The sequence below is a fragment of the Sciurus carolinensis genome, chromosome 5 (genome assembly GCF_902686445.1).
Source record: "Sciurus carolinensis chromosome 5, mSciCar1.2, whole genome shotgun sequence".
Lineage (NCBI taxonomy): Eukaryota > Metazoa > Chordata > Mammalia > Rodentia > Sciuridae > Sciurus > Sciurus carolinensis.
The window spans coordinates 54462376-54480524 of NC_062217.1; the positions used below are offsets into that span (position 1 = coordinate 54462376).

Here is an 18149-nt window from a genome sequence, read left to right on the forward strand (position 1 = left end):
TTACCTGATAAGGTATTAATTATTTGGTCAGAACAGATTTTTATCATCTCCTCCTTCCAAATATCTTGGCTGCACTTTTTTTTCACCCTTTCTCTTGAGGGATTGTGGCTGCCTTACGTACATCTTCCTTAATAGAGTTACATTTCAGTAAAATTTCCTTTTGTACCAAAAGTGAAAATTTTTTAAAAAAACTCGTAACCTTTCCCATCAACTATTTTAAATGAGAACATTTTACATTCTATTATTCATAAAAAAATGAAAAGTTGTACTTGTTCATATCAATAGTAGTTTAAAATGTTATTCCATAATAAATGTACAGGTCATCTAAGATTTCTGAAAAGGCAAATTCCCAGGTCCATGCTACAACAGATGAAACCAAAACATGAACAGAGAACCAAAAGAACAACACTGATAGAAAAGTTGCTTTACTTTTATACTAAAAGTTGTTTTACTGCATGTAAATAAAAAGCTAAATAAGTTAATTTTTTAAAGATGAATGTATGACAAAAATATGTAAATGACTACAACTGTGACACAATAGTAAAATAAAAGCAATAAAAATGTAACTTTTTAAGAGGGAACAAATAATAACAACAACTAACTGCAAGTTTGCAATCATGGAACAAAGACAGACAGTAAAATTTGTGTAAAATTTGTAACAACTATGTCTCCTGTCAAAATAAGATGAGCTAAACATGTCCCATGACATTTGTCTATTTTGATCTGTTTTGAAGTTGGACGTAATGCCATGCCTCTTGGACACAATTCCTAAAACACCACAGACACATTTAAACCACTTAATGTTAACAGGGTCCTGAAATCCTGAGAACTTACAACAGCAACAACCAACCTGAAGCCGGAAGGATCACTCACACACAGATCAAGAAATTGATGGGGTTACTTCAGAATAAATATAAGTTTTTCAATTTCATTTTGAAGTAAATTTGGAGAAAAATAGCATTGTAATTAGCAGGATGCAAGTAGTATTTTAAAATCTTACATAATTAGTATTTTTTATCTAGCATTTATAAAATAGTTAAATATTTAATCTATTATTTTATCTTAAATGTTAGAAAGCAGCAAAATAGGTCATTAAACTCATATTTTAAAACACTGATGGGGTTGTTAGCTACAAAGAAGTTGGTACATGACCTGTACTCTTCCTGAAGGACCTGAAGTTCCAACATTTTGACTCTTGTTGTCTCTTGTTAGGTACATCAGTACATCTCTGAGTTGCACTCTGCCATTACCCAGGGGCACAGCCTAAAAATCTTTTCTAACAAATTCTTCTACTTGAAACTAAGTAGGAAAGACACACTCCCACAATATCTGAGAATGAAATCAAAGCTAAATTGGGGGCAACTTAGGGGATTTTATATTTAAACATCTTAGCTTCTCTCATAAAATACTAATAAAACTGGAAAGAATATAGAGAACACTTATTGAGCATGCACCATTTTTCAGGGATTTGCTCTGATTTTTACCCATGTTACCATATATAGCTGCATTATGATGTAGATGAAGTAGAAAAAGGGTAAATAATTTATTAAGATTAGCTGGCTAGGATGTAATCAAACCTGAAAAGCCATATGTATGGTTTTTCCAATACATTAGAAACATTAAACACACCTATATTATTAATGTAGTTTCCAGATACTTAAACACTAATAAAAGCTGTGTTTAGTACCTTTCCTGTAACATGAAAAGAAACTTATATCGTTCCTACTGCCTAAGGAATAAAAAGAAAATATTATCTACCACATGAATTTGTTGCTATTTGAACTTTTATTCAGATGAAAGACTTTAACCAAGAATCCACTGCAGTTTAAAAAGTCATAGTAAAATAATAGTGTGTCACCGTCATGTACCTAAATGTATGACCAGAGGAAAAAAACACATTCTATAAATCAATTATGACAGAAATAAAAATTATTTTTTAGTTCAAATGAATTTCACAATTAATAGATTTTTACTGGTGATAGAAAACATTAGAATATAACTTCCTCTGACCTTATAAAACAATCATTTCGAATAAGCAAAAGATGCTGAAGAATAGAAATAAAATATCCCTCTGCTCTGGTCTCCTTAACTGTATTCCACACCATGTTGTAAACATCAGATGCTTCAGTAAATTGATTAAGGAACATAAGGACTTATTTATACTCTTATAATAATATAATACATAATTTGCTGTGTAACACTTTGAGAAACCATTAAGTATCTTACCCTAATACAGGTACTGAAGATTGAGGGCAGGGGAATAACTCTGGGAATGGCAACTTGCCCTGACACTTCCTTGATTCTCCTTTATAACCAACTCCAATCTGCCTTTCCTAAGTAAAAAAGCTGCTGGGGGCAAAGGTAGTAGGCAGCTGGTTGTGAAGACCACATTGAGTTCCATGGATGCCCTCACTTGACAGAGTCATGTCAGATATTATCTATCATGGAAAGGCACTAGTGGAGGACAGGAAACTGGTGGACCTCGGGAAGAGCGCAGCCCTACAGAATGAACAAGGGGCCTAAAACAGTATGAACCCACTGTGCGGGGAAGAAGCAGCTGATCGGTGGAAGCTACCAAATTCCTAGCGCTGGAAAGTGCTAGGTAGAAAGGAAGATGCCCAACATAAAAAGAACAGATGCTCACATATAAAAACCTGGTCTAACAGAATCCATTTGTTAATTGTAGTACCAATTCACATATGTGTATATTCACAAAAATGAAAAGAGCTAATAACATTTTTCTGATATAAAAAGGTTTGATTTCACACTGTTTACATACAAATGAGTTAAATATTTTCAGGGAGCAGTCAGTTGCTTTGGATTTTGCAGTACTTTTATGTATCTTTTGACTAAACCACAGGAAAAAAAAGGATATTCAAATTCAGCTCTAATATCTTCAAGGCGATGGGAGAACTCAATCAAATCTTCTTCCTTATGCTCATCAAAGACTTTAAGTTGGATATCCAGGCCATCATTCTTAATACGTTTTAAATTCTAGAGATATTAAATAGCAATTATGATGAATGATTTTGTTTTTAATTATGCAAAAAATTAATGAATAACATATAAACAACAAACCAACCATTCAACATGATTTATAGCATTCAAACATATAAAGTGTTAAATAATACTCAAATCTTATCATCTACATTTCAAAAATAGATTTTTATACTCAAGTCTTTTCCAAGAGATAAATTATTCTTGAGGGCAATTTATCTAAATTTCCCCCACTCAAGTACTCTTCTAATTTAAATATTAATAAGGAAACTGCAGGGCACTTACTGGCAATATCTCTTTCAATCCACAACGCATAAATTCATTTCTGATATGAAGCCTCAAGTCCAAATCATCAGGAGATGTAACGAGGGCATTTATGAGCTGCATACAAGCTACCTACAACAGACACACAGTAAGACTTAGATTTGGTCTCTAACATTAGAGAAAAGGCAACAAAATGGAAAATTTGAGGTTCTGTTCCAAGTTATTACCAAATATTTTCTCACAGAAGAATGTATTAATAAAATAATTTGTACATAAAATATTTTAGTCAATTACATATATTTAAAAGAAATAGAGTTTCAGTAGTTTTTCATTCTCACTTATTTGAGATTATTGAGGAAAAAGGGAGATGGAGAAATATTATACATTATATATCTCCCCATATAAAAATTCGCTAATAGCCAAAAGATAGGGTCTTGTCCAATATCATTCCACATGTATCCACTAGAACTTAAGCACATCCTAGCTAAAAACTAGAAATATGTATTAGTGAATGGATAGCATCGAAACTAGAACCAAAAAGTAATTTTCCATTCATCAAAAGAAACAAATTCCCACAGACCACAAGATCAAAAGGTTACTGAATCTGGTTAACAGGGTTATTATAACCAAAAGCTATATAATGAGTATTACATAATAAATTTCTCAAAATTTATCAAGCAACAGTTTTTACATTGTGGCAAATATTTAAAACTACTGTTATTTTTATTAACATGAAATAAACTATATACCTCATTTAAACCCTTTAATGTACAGCTTAAATAATATTTTTTTAAAAATCACAAATATTTTCAGTTTAACACCCAAATTTCAACACCAAAATTTCAACAAATTTTAGCCCTGGCTGAAATGTATCTTTCATCATCAAAAATCCATATCATTGAAGCAAAAGAGATTCTCTCTAGAAAAGCAAATCATTCTTTGTTGTTTTGATAATGTTATTTCTCTATGTGTACATTCTCCTCAAAGTCTAACAAGAACTACTGGACTACTGATCAATATGTTTAACCTCATGCTGTTCCCTAAATTGTCTTTTCTCCATCCCTAAGGCAAGGTTTATATGAATTTAAAATGTTGTTTTTGGATTAAGACGCCAACAGGGGTCTCAGTTCCTGCTGGTTGAAATATATAGTAATTGTTATATTTGATATCCAAGCACTAAAATCTGACCAGCACGCCTCTACTGTCAAACCTTAAGATTGCTTAAAGTAGGTGTGGGAAATGTGCCAGAAGACACAGAGGGATCAGGAAAACATACTTTAAAAACCTTAAAACAGTCTACCTTTCTGGTACATACTCACTCAGCTATCACCAGTTCATGTCACTAAGTCAAGTTTAAAATGTTTTCCTTCCACTCCCTTGCCAGTCATTACTCAGCACTCACAAACAATTTTTATCAGTAAATACTGTGCAATTTTTAAAGATCTGAGAGAGAGAGAGAGAGAGAGAGAGAGAGAGAGAGAAGAAGAAGAAGAAGAAGAAGAAGGAGGAGGAGGAGGAGGAGGAGGAGGAGGAGAGAGTATTTGTGTGTGGTGTGCATATACACACACATTTCCCTACATTCAGAGAAGTTAAATCAGTCTCAGTCAACCAGATTCTAGAAAAATGCAAATTAGGAAGGACACAGAAAGAAGCAAAAACAAGCAACATTAACCTTAGCAGAAAATATCACCTAAACTGAAAGCAGATATATGCAGAAAAAAATAAGCATGAAAGTGAGGAGAAGGGAAAGAATAATACAAGTTATTTCTAAGAAATATTAAAAAAGATAATTTCTCAAAGAAAGAAAAGTGGGAAACTAAGCTGAAATAATCTATTTAAATCTATAGAATGTTTTCCCAGTTCTAATCCCTATTTACCACTAACATGGCCTATAACCACTCTTTATATCGTGCAAATATGTGTTTATGAATCTACATACATGTTCCAAAACATACTGATTTTCCTAACAGATAAAAAAAATCCTATAATCAAGGTAAAGATCAAGGAGTTACTTCTGTATACACAGACCTGTGATCTCACATATATCTCATTATACATGGACTTGAGGTATCACAAGATTTTACACCAATTCAGCATACCAACAGTGGATGTCAATTCAGAATCTATGCCATATTAATTCCCAGAGACACCTAAGAAGGATCAGGGGCTACAAAGAGAAGCAGGACAAACTGTACAACTGCAAATACAAAGCTATCGTCGTAAAACATACTACGTACTACAAGAGATATGTCTGACATACAATGGCAATAGGAGGTACTAAATAAGAATGAGGACAACTTAATAAAAGTGCTAACTCAAGGATTAATAAGAAGGTGCCTGATGAAGAAATGGACTAAGATATTTCAAGCAGAGAGTTAATATGCACAAAGACATGGGTCACTTCACTGAAGTACAAGTAATTCAAATTGCAGGAATCCTTTGAGCCTAGAGAGTGGGTAAAGGAGTTAAGAGAGATGATGCTGAACAAGGACAGATCAGACATGCCTTCTGGTGTACCAAACAAAAAAATTCAGATACAAGGGCAAATAGTGAAAATCACATTTGTAGATAAATGGATGGAGCTGGAGAATATCATGGATATTAGGCAAAGCAGGGACAATAATAAAGATATTACATTCAGATTAAGAATAAAAATGCAGTCTGTAAAAATAAAAAAGAAGTTATCATAGAACTAAGTGTGGTGAGCAATATGAGGAGGGCTTGAATAACACGTGAAATCTAAAGAAGAAAAACTGGTAAAATTTGGACACCACACTGAGGCAGAAGAAAAGAGATTTACAAGAGCCCTCCCACATTTGTTGTTCAACTGATAGGAAATGGTACCATAACAGAGATACAAAATGCAAGGAAGCCAACAGGTTTTAGAGGAGAATAGGGTAATTCTGCTTTTAAAACTGAAACTAATATGTACATTAGGAATCACTCGTTCATTAAGAAAAAAAAAATAGTTTGTCACCTGGGGATGTTAATAGAAAGATTAACAGAAACTCAAGAAATGTGAATAAGTTGTTCATCATAAAGATGCAATCACCATGCTTTTAGAATATGACCTCTATTAAGTTGTACTATGCTACAGAAATGGTTTCAATGACATGACACAATTCTCTTCTAGAGTTGGACACAATTTACTGTCTAGTACTCTACTCAGTACTATGACTTTTAACCTTTGGTTTCTGACATTTTCTGGACAAACAAGCTAAGACACAAAATTCAAGGAGATATACAGGCAATCACCAAATATATGAAAAAGTGTCCATCATCTCTAGTAATTAAAGAAATGCAAATCAAAACCACTCTATGATTTCATCTCACTCCAATTAAAATGGCTATTATCAAGAACACAAGCATTAATAAGTGTTGTTGTGGATGTGAGGAAAAAAACACACTCATACATTGCTGGTAGAGTTGCAAATTGGTGCAGCTACTCTGGAAAGCAGTATGGAGATTCCTCAGAATGGACCCACCATTTGACCCAGTTATCCCTTACCCCGGTTTATACCCAAAGGACTCAAAATCAGCATACTACACTAAAGCAGCCACATCAATGTTTATAGCTGCTCAATTCACAATAGCTAGATTGTGGAACCAACCTAGATGCCCTTCAACTGATGAATGGATAAAGAAACTGTGTAATATATACACAATGGAATATTATTTAGCCAAAAAGAAGAATAAAATTATGGCATTTGCAGATAAATGGATGGAGTTGGAGAATATCATGATAAGTAAAATAAGCCAATCATAAAAAACAAAGGCTGAATGTTGTCTCTGATAAGTGGATGATAACACATAACGGGGGCAGGGGTGTTCAAAGAATAGAGGAACTTGGGATTGTGTAGAGGGAAATGAGGAAGAGAGTGGACAGGAAAAGGAAAAATAGTGGATTGCGGGAAGCTGTCCTTATTTAGCAGAATCAGACTAGGTTGAGCCATGGGATGCAGAGGCCTGGCTTTTAGGAACTGCTGGGAAGCATGTAGTACTGTGTGCAAATTGTTCCCTGTCTCCTGGAATTTTCCCATAAGAAAATGGCTTCCCTAACTCCACCCTATCCTGTCCATCACATAAGAAGCTCCTCCCGTACTTGCCCCTTTACCTGTATATTATAAATAAAGAAGAGTTGGGCGACTCCATGTTGTTGTAAGAGGCCAGAGCTAGTATGGCCAGACCCATCACGCCCCCTCTCATAAAAAGAGTATTGGTTCTTGTGTGATTATTGAATAGATAAGTTTTTTGGGTAATATACAGAAAAACCGCCAACATCCTCCTACTGCAGTTAACCCTTTCCTCCTCCTCATGGGACATGGCAGAGAGGACCCTCACAGTGCACTGAGACAGACATTATTACCCTATATACATGTATGATTACAAAAAAGGTATGAATCTACATCATATACAACCATAGAAATGAAAAGTTGTACCCCATTTGTGTATGATGAATCAAAATGCAGTCTATAAAAAAAAAAATCAAGGAACATAAACACATTAAATGCCTGAGCCCATCCACAAGCCAGTCCAGGTTGCTCTAAGGACGCCAGAGCAGATGTTTTCTACATGGTTAGGCAGAAGGAATTTAGAAAATAGTTTCAAGAACAGCAAAAGCAAGTTGTCTTTAGAAAGTTCACTCTTGGCTCAACATGTTCATCCCAGATGTAGGTAGATGATTTTACAAGTTAAATGATGGCTATCCTACATTGTAAAACCATAACAGCTTCAGGAGCTAAATTCAGATTGAAAACAAGTACCAGAAAAATACTTAAATAAAAATTCTATCAGAATCTGCAAATACATTATGTGAGCCTGGAAGATACAGTTTAGAATATTATTCATCTTCCCCACCCCAAAGCAGAAATCATCTGTCTCTCCTTGCACAATCAAATTTCACATTTATCAAGTTAAGATGAGTAAATGATGCTTACTGAGAAATATTTAGCCTCTAGTACAAATAAACTCTAATGATTTTTAAATTCTACACACATACATTAATTCAGAATAAAAACTAAATAGACTACATAATGTAGACAGACACAGAAACAGTAAAGTCTATCAGCAGATATAAAGTTCTTTAATTTTATTTACACTACTAATTGAACGTCCTATAAATGATAGCTAGGGCAAAACAAACAAGTCAGAGGTCGAAAATTGCAGTTGCTCCATACACCCACCCGAACAAACAAATTGCAAGATTGAAGGGGCTATAAGTTACATAAACAGGACCTCTGAATGACACAGATTCTTCTAAACTATTTAATTATACTTCCCCAAGGCAGCATTAATTTTTCCTATTTCCTCACATGCATTTTGTTGACACTGCTAAATCAAAAATTTTGTATCAAAGGTTAGGTAGCTTTAAATTCATTCCTGAATATAAGAGTCCTAAAGGCAGTATATTTCATTCATCTCTGTAGTTCCAATATATCTAGTACATACCAGTCACTGGATAACTAATTGGTTATTTAAAAGACACTGCAGTTATCTTTAAGCCACAGGATAAATTCCTCCTTCTAGTGGTCTATCACAGCATGAACTAAGATATCTATTATCTTTAAATTCTGGGGAATGTTAACCACTAGCTTATTCTTGGATGTTATCCATATGAAAATGAATGCACATTACAATATTAGCTTAGGGATATTATAACATCATTAAGCATAATAGCATATTATTTACTATTCCATTCTAATGTTTGGTGTTTGCATTCATTCATACTTATACATATACCCTATTGATGTAAACCTCAATAAATGTAGTTGCCAAAACAGAAATTAAGATAAACTGACTTGTCTATCCTGGGATATCCCAATAATGGTTCCTTAAAAATAAACCCTCCCATCAGGTGTGGTGGCAGATCAGTTCAGCAGGCTGAAGCAGGAGGATCACCAAGTTCAAAGTCAGCCTCACCAACTTAGTGAGGCCCTAAACAACTTAGCAAGACTCTATTTCAAAATATAAAAGGAAAAAAAAATGGGGGTGGGACTGGGGATTGGGTAAGTAGTTAAGCACTACTGGGTTCAAATACCAGCACCAAAAATAAAAATAAAAAAACAAAGCCTCCACTCACACTCTGTATTCTGCATTTGGTTTTTCACATGACAACAATTTATTTGAAATTGAAAATAACTTTAGTTAATAGTGATGGGGGGATACTTAAAAAAGAAACAGTAATTTAAGATATGACCATTTATTATAGGAAAACCTTTCCTTGATCTTGAGGGGGAAAAAAAACTTGGGGGCTGGGGTTGTAGCTCAGTGGTAGAGTGCTTGCCTAGCACATGTGAGGCACTGGGTTTGATAATCAGCACCACGTGAAAATAAATAAATGAAATAAAGGTATTGTGTCCATCTACAACTAAAAAAAATTTTTTTTTAAAAACTTGGGTGAATTTTGAGCATTTAATGAGCAGAGAAAACAAAACTCAAAGCAAAACACAAACAAACTTTGCTAAATCCAGAAAGGCATTTTACCTCTGGTTTGTCTCATTGATCTAATAACAACTGCCCATTAGCAAATTTCAAAGTACAATAATGACAACTCAAGAAAGTTCTTTGACTGCTTTTAATATATTAATGAACCAAAACTACTTTATACAATGGGGGGAAAGTTCTCAATTTTTTCTAAATTTAAAAACATTCTGTTTTTTTTCTACCTTCTGAGACACAGAAGAAATGAAATCCAAACAATTTTCAAAGTTATATTCTAAACTTTGAACTAAATGAAATACAGGGATGGAAAAGATTTTTTTTTTTTAAAGTTAGGAAAAATATTTAACTTCTCTTTGCAGTAACCATAAGATTGCCACTTCCCATCTTTGACTGAAGGAGCATGAATGACCAAGATTTCCATCACAGTGTTTGAGCTGAAGCCACACCTCTGACAGGCTGCTCTCCACTCCATGACTGAACCAACACAACAAATAAACTAGCACAGGGCTACTGCAGGGATACATGGGACTTTGGATCAAGGATTTCCCCTGTGTCCTTGCCAAAACCCTCCTAGAAATGCATGGCACCTTGAGACACTTCCTCAGTTCCCTCTCTCTCCCTCACCTAAGATCAGAGGTGCATGGAGTTGGATGGTTCTCCAGTCCCTTCTTCCAGAGACCCTCACAGGCATATCCCCCAATCCCTTGCATACCAAACCTCTCCTTTTCAGAGGAATCATACCAAAAAGCCTTGTTTCACAAAGCAAATTCCAACAAGAGTATCATTTTCAAATCATCTGACTAATAAGTATTAAAATTGAAAATATAATCCTTTCTTAAGAACTGAACAGAATGCTTCACTTCCCTGTGTTGTACTCTGTCCAGGACCATGCTCCACACTCTGATGCTTTATGAGGTAGTGTGTGAAGGCCTTGTGCACACCAGACACTTAAGTAAGTCTGGATCACAGCTTTCCTCTAGTAAAGCACAGATCCAAAGTCTTGGATTACAATTCTGGTTTTGCCTCTTTGGAAAATGTATTCCAGGATAGAGAAATATCTACCATAGACATTCTAGAAAGAAGTACCAACCACTAACCACTCCTGTCCATAACTGCATCCATGTTATCATCAGAGCTTAAGAAATCTAAAGATATGATGGCTCCAAAACAATGTGAATGTATTTAATGTCACAGAACTGTACACTAAAAGTGGTTCAAATGGCAGATTTTATGTTATGCATGTACTACCACACACAGACAAAAAAAAAAAGCTGAAGAAAAAAATGGCTATATATTTCAACAAAAGTAAAGAAAGTGCATAATCGGAGTTATGTTTACTACAAAATAGTAACACTAAGTAAAGAAATTACATAATCCAAGTTATTTTTACAACAAAATAGTAAAAGTAAGAGGTCCACAGAAATACAACAAACCCAGTTAATTTTCAGTGTCTAAAGAATATGCTACAGCAAAATTTTGGAAGGCTGGAGACAGTTAAATAAAAGGATTTTAAGTATATTTTCAGTGAACAAGATCAGAAACTAAAGATGATACTGATTCACATTAAGGTATCAAAGACATATCACCCCTCTCATAAACAGGCTTCTCCATCTTTTCCCTTATTCACATTTGCCCTCTGACAGAACTTCTCCTTTCCTCCAGATTCTAAAACTTTGGAAAACATGTTTTCTTTTTAGTCAGTAATTCAAGTAGGGAAAATATGCTTGTACCACATGAACCAGAATTAAAGAAGGTTCTGATAAGCGTGGTGGTGCACGCCTGTCATCCCAACAGCTCGAGGCTGAAGCAGGAGGATCATGAGTTCAAAGCCAGCCTCGGCAAAAGCGAGGCACTAAGCATCTCAGTGAGTACCTGTCTCTACATAAAACACAAAATAGGACTGTGGATGTGGCTCAGTGGCTGAGTGTCCCTGAGTTCGATCTCCAGTAATCCCCTCCCAAAAAAAAAAAAAAAAAAAAAGAAGTAAAGGTTTCATTCCATTCATTCTACATTCCAAGTACACTGAATGTATACAGACAACATTACTTGAAACACAACTTGAAAAAAAAGGAACCATGAAGGCAACCCTAATAAGCTCAGTGGTATGTTCAATTTCAAGACAATTCTCCCTGAGCCTTGTTCATTTATGCATGTATTGCAGTAGAGGCATCAGTGGGCTTAGTTCTAGTTTTATGTGCAGCAAACAACCTCAGAGGATAGAGACAGCATTCTCCCTTCCCAGCAAAGGGCAGGCAAGCTTCTAGTCCACTATAATAAAAATAATGCCACCACTTGGCAAAGGGTTGGCATGTATACAGCTCATTCCAAAAAGATTCAGGTTTCATAAGCTCAAAGTTCCTCTCCTACAGCACTACTCACCCTCTCCCACCAGAGAACTCTGACCATTTGATTGGCATTAGCTAAACTTTACTAAGCTTTCTGTTGGAACAGCAGAAGACAGGTCTGGTTCCTGTACCTACCATGCATAATGTCTTTCTGCATTTATACATGTCTGCCACATCACAACCCCCATAACTCTAGGTCAATCATTCTGACATAGGTGAGTGGCACAGACCAAAGCAATAGACTAGACTGTCTTCAGACAGACACTCCAAAAAGCAAGATTAAAATCAAATATTTTATGAACTAAGAATCATAAAGATTATCAGCCAGCTTGAAGGTCATGCTGATAGCCTTGTCTCCTACAGCCTAGCCTTGTCTCCTTTCAGTAATGATGGTTCCAACTAAGGGATTCCAACAACTATAAACAACATTTTCCTTCCAAGAATGCCTTGTACGCCTTCACAGAAGAACAACCTATATGGAAGACAGGCATTAACTTGTCTCTTTCTTCAAAAACACCATGACTGACACATTACGTGTTTAGGGAAACACTACCAGTCTGCCACACAGCCCTCAGACAACTTTGGAAATCACTTCAAAGTTAAGCTACCTTAGGTTACACTGAGGAAGTTGGGGTAGAGGGGACTGATTGACTATGTTCCCCCTCATGCAGTTTTCTCTGCAAAGGGAGTCAGACATTTTTAAAAGATGCTATGAATTTTCGTCCTAGGTTTACCTGAGGTAATCAGTGATACCACATCAGCCCTGAGAGCACTCAGGGCAGCTTCAAGTCACTGGTCAGGATTGCCATGGAAAAATGAATTGCCCTGCACTTCCTCCTTGCTGAACCAGGAGAAGACTGAGATCACTAACATATCAGTCTGTATATAAATTAATATATAAGCCAAGTGGAAAGATCAAATGAAAAATTGCAGGAGAAAGCCAACTGGTATGCTGAGATTGATTCTGATGGTTTACAGGTATATGGGATTTGTTCTGCTGATAGAATCTGGGACCTGAAAAGCATGGCTGGGGTTGGTATTTCAGGTTTGCTTCATTCTGCTGCCTGGAGTCCTGCTCACCAAGAGTTTTCGTTATGCAGTCTATGAGGCAATTTGAACAGATTTTATCATAGCCTGCATCAATTAGATATAGTTCACTGTTGTCCCTACCCCTAAGGTCAGAGTTTATCTCCTTCAACACCTACTGCAACTGGTTTTCTTCACAACACACTATGAGCTTCATGCTCTGGACATGGGGGTTGCTATAAAGCTAATTCAAGTCTTTAATTCTGACCTGGGAGTTTATGTCTGCTGACAGCACCCATTAAACATGTCACTTTACAAGTTGTAGAAATTCCTTCAAGATCTTGACACTCCCAGACACAACTCCAATGGAATGGGATCAAGGAGACAACTTTGGGGGGAATAAAGATACAGCATGCTGTTACTTCACATTTCAGGACACATACACAGAAGCAAAACCAAATGTCCATCCAAAAAAACTAAGATTCACACACTTACTCCTTTGCTGACATAAATATACTACAATTCAATCAACCCTATGAACAAGAACAAGGGTTCCAATAAATGCTTTTAATATCCTAGCAAAGTATGGCTCTCACAAGAGAAGATGGAAGACACACTTAGAAAGGAGAAGAGAGAGAGAAATAAGATAACAGAAAATTAAAGTGTGGCAAAAAATAGAGATTGGTTACTCTATACTTATTTCAACCCTCTTCTAAGTAAGACCAGGCCAAAAAGAAAGGACAATCACATACATGAAGACTGGACCCATGAGAGACAGTTTGGTTCTCCTAGTACATCTGTGGCAGAAGGTATCTCTAGCATCTCAAGGTTCCTAGCATCTCAAGCACTAGCCACAGTAGCGCTTGGAGTCATGTTTCCATTAGGACACTGTGATGTGGTACGGCATTCTTCTTCTGTACAATACACTTACATTATCCACACGTGGTTCCATGGACCTTGTAGAAATTCTGTAAGGTACTCAATACCATTATCTGTTTAAATGCCTAGAATGGATTAGGTTGCTTACAGTTGAAAAACCCTATCTGATATATTTGAGAAAATAAACTGAAGTATACTAATGCTATGTCCAGTATTTTACTTATACTTTCTTTCCTGAAAATAAGACTCTCTAACTTCTGAGAATAACTTTAAGATACTTCAGGAATGTAGTTTTTCATTTTATTACTATACTATATCGAATGGGGGGAAATAAACTCATTTTCTATCAAAATTATAGGCAGTCAAATTATCTTTACTATGATCACACTCTAAAGAAAATCAAACAATTTTCAGTTAAAAAGTACTTTGCAATAAAAAAAAAATCCTCATTGTTCTTTATTTTACTATCTCCCATTTTCTCCAATTTAAAAGCAAACAATTGGTTTCTATTTTATTTGGTAACAAACAAGTGTTATTTTTAATGTGATGATCTGTTAATATCATCCAGATTAATACATTTTAATAAGTGCAAATTAGGTAGATAATGGAATAAAATGGGCACTTAGAACAATAGCTTTATATCATCAGCTAGTTCTAAAATATACCAAATTTGTGGAAAATTCAGAAACACCCAAAAGTACATTTATGTTAGTAAAGTCTTGCTTTATAATTTTAAAGGAAATACAGCATAATCAGTAATCTCCAAAAGAGAATTCACTTTACTTTTTTCTTTTCTTTTTTTTTTTTTTTTTTGGTGTGTTGGGGGTAAGCTGAATTAGCTTGCCATCTTAAATCTTTTTCATACATTAGGCTTTTTAATGAGAAGCCTTCAATAACAGGTAAAACCCACAACAAAATGAACAGGGAAAATTAGAATTTATAATTCTCTTCCCATCATCTACTCTTTATCAGTAACATAGAATGTACCCAAAAGATGAGAAAAGGTAATTTTAAATGATGCCAACAAGATTTTTCACTTCTTGATACAAAATAAGCTTTAAGAACTGCATCAAGAAATTTATTTTCCTTATTTTTTTTTTTTTAATTGTAGATGAACACAATACTTTTATTTATTTTTATGTGGTGCTGAGGTTTGAACCCAGTGCCTCACCTTGCATTTACTACAATGTCAGCCAACTGGCAACTGATAAATTACATAAGGTACATTCAATATACAATGAAATAATAGGTAGCACCAAAAAATGAACTACTGATACACATTCCAACAAGGATGAACCTTGAAAATATTATGCCAAATGAAAGAAGCCAGTCACAAAAAAACTGCACATTACATGGTTATATTTATGTGAAATGTCTGAAATAGCAAAACTATAGAGACAGAAGGTAGGTGAGTGGTGGCCTGGGGCTAGAGAGAATGAAGAAATTGTAGGGTTACAGGTAAGGGGTGGAGCTTTCTTTTGAGAGCATTGAAAATACTCTAAAATTGACTGCAGTCAAGGTTACACATCTGAATATAAAAAATATACACTTTAAATGAGTAAATTATGTGACACATAAATTTTATCCAAATATAACTATTTATTAAAAAGATCATCTCAAAACTATATTGAATTTTAAAATAGGATTTTAAAATTTTCTTCAAGTGTTAATGTCTCAAATCTTGTGGATAGTAAGCCTAGAACAGATTTTGAAAAGAAACTATTGAAAACATCAGATGACAAAAGAACACTTACACAAGGGGAAATCACAAAGACTCAAGGAAAAGAAGAGAAAGGAAGGAAAACCGAGATAAAGGAAGGGGAAGCCAAGAGAGGAGGAAAAAGAGACAGAAACAGAATGAGAAGGTATATGAATTAAATGAACCCAGCACATGAAGCAACTGCAGGTGTCAGCAGTGGAGAACACAGGTGAGTCCCCAACTCCCCTGCCCTCTGCCAAGTGCAGAATGAGAGAAGATGGGCTCTTTTCCAGGCCTGTGGCAGCTGGACACATGCAGTAGGGAACATACATTCAGATCTTCATTTCTACCTACTGCAGAGAGACACAAATCACAGCAACAAGTTCTTTCACCAGTCACTCTCAGCATTGTCAGCTGATAAGTCACAGTCAATTTATCAGCTTTAGAGTTTCTAACATCATCTGATTTTTCTTCAAGTACCATCTTTTAAATTAATTTAATGTTTCTAAATTTTAAGACTTGGTTTTTCTATTCTTATCACAACTAGAAACAATAAAAGGACCAGGCTCCAGAGATTAAAAAAAAAAAACGATTATAGACCAGGCATGGTGGTGCAAGCCTATAATCCCAACAGCTTGGGAAACTGAGGAAAGAGGATCACAAGTTCAAATCCAGCTTTAGAAACTTAATGAGGCCTTAAGCAATTTTGTGATACACTGTCTCAAAAGAAAAAAAATATACACAGGGCTGGGGATGTGGCTCAGTAGTTAAGAGCTCCTGGGTTCAATACCTGGTACCAAAGGAAAAAACACAATTACTACTTTTACATATAAATTTTTTAACATATCATTTAAAACAGAGGGCCTTCATGTTTATTATAGCACACTGGTTTCCGAAGTTATTGCTCATTAGAATCACCTGAGGATTCTTTTAAAACTCCTAAAGGCCAGGTAACAACCAGGTCAAATAAACTATAAAATCATGGAAATGAGAATCAGGTTATCAATACATTATTTAAATATGCTTTGATCATAACAACCAATCATACCATAAAATCCACTTATTTGTTCTCATTTTTTATTCAGCTGGATACTAAAATGGTTAAGTTTAAATATGAACTTTTTGGAAGAAAATGGTTTAAGAATATCTTATAACCCTGAGTTTTTTTTATTTTCTTCTTTATGGTGCTGGAGATCAAACCCAGAACAAATGGGTTCTGCCACAGAAGTAAATGTCCAGCCCTATGACCTTGAATTTTATTGTGACTCAAGTAAACTCTTAGCTTAATTTCATGAAAATTAAAACAGAAGTCTCAATTAATATAATTGATAAAACTGCTTAAAAATTATAGTAATAATTAGGACTAATAGAATAAACAGTTTATAGAACTATGGTGACATGTTTTATTGAAAAATTAGTAATTTTACCCCTAGAAAAGTAACCTAAGGAAGTAATCATAGGTGTTTGCCAAGATATCTATAAGCCAAATTATGACAATAAAAATTAAAATTCTAGACATTCACTAAAAATACTATAAAAGAATATTAAGTAGCATGCAGTTACAAAATACAGTATTTACATATAAACCAGTCACAAAATAGTTTCTCAAAATATATGTATGTTGTCACTTAAAAATAGATTTCATATATGTGGGACCTACTTGCAGTTGAACAGAATTATGCTGAAGGCCCTCCACAATAGAAGAAAATCTGTCAATTTTTTTTTCTTCTCCAGCTGAAGTTAAAGCTTCTAAAACTTCTTCAAGGCTATGGGAAATTTGAAGTTTATTAATTAAATTGCAAGTAGCAAATAACACAAATACCATCGTACAACTGCTTCATCCTGCTAAAGAAGTCAATATGCTGAGGCAACCAATAACATTTTAGAAGTAGCTTACTGAGGACATACCAGCGCTATTATAAACATAATGTATGCTTCAATTCATTTAACCCTGACAATACTCTAAGAAAATGTGTATTCATAAAGTATTTACATTGCAATCTTTTTAAATTTTTAATTGATACATTAAAATTGACATATTTATAGGGTACCATGTGATGCTTCAATACATGTGTACATTGTGGAATGCTGAAATCAGGGTAGGCATAGCTATCTCCTCAAACTTGGGTCACTTCTCTAAGGTAAAAACAAATATTCAAAATTCTTTCTCCTGGCTTTCTTGAAATGCACAACAGATTATGTAGAGTCAATTTACTGTGAATTTTAACATATATAAGGAACATATGAAATGGGTACATAGTATTAATCCCCATACTAGATTAAGAAATGGAAGCAGAAAAAGGTTAAGCCACTTGTTCAGTGGTTCACATCTGCTAAATTGTGGAGCAAGGATCTGGAACCAAACAGCCTGTGCAGTGAGCATGAAATGCTCTCACCAATACACTGCAATGCCTCTCAAATAAATGAAGTTGTGATAGCCAAAAATATATAATAAGATACTGCATGTATTCAAATGTACAATATAATTATGCAAGAGT

The 18149-nt window shown here is 34.8% G+C and overlaps 1 protein-coding gene across 6 annotated transcripts in view; it reads right to left on the reverse strand.

The window, feature by feature from the left end:
- The window catches only part of Diaph3 (diaphanous related formin 3), a 545588-nt gene that overhangs the window by 317268 nt on the left and 210171 nt on the right, over window positions 1-18149 (reverse strand). For all 6 annotated transcript variants that reach the window (XM_047553083.1, XM_047553081.1, XM_047553085.1 and 3 more), the window contains 4 exons: window positions 17312-17417; window positions 3283-3393; window positions 2876-2994; window positions 2011-2127 (listed from right to left, as the gene is read on the reverse strand). In XM_047553083.1, the coding sequence (XP_047409039.1) occupies window positions 2011-2127; window positions 2876-2994; window positions 3283-3393; window positions 17312-17417 (453 nt within the window). The remainder of the gene's footprint in view (window positions 1-2010; window positions 2128-2875; window positions 2995-3282; window positions 3394-17311; window positions 17418-18149) is intronic.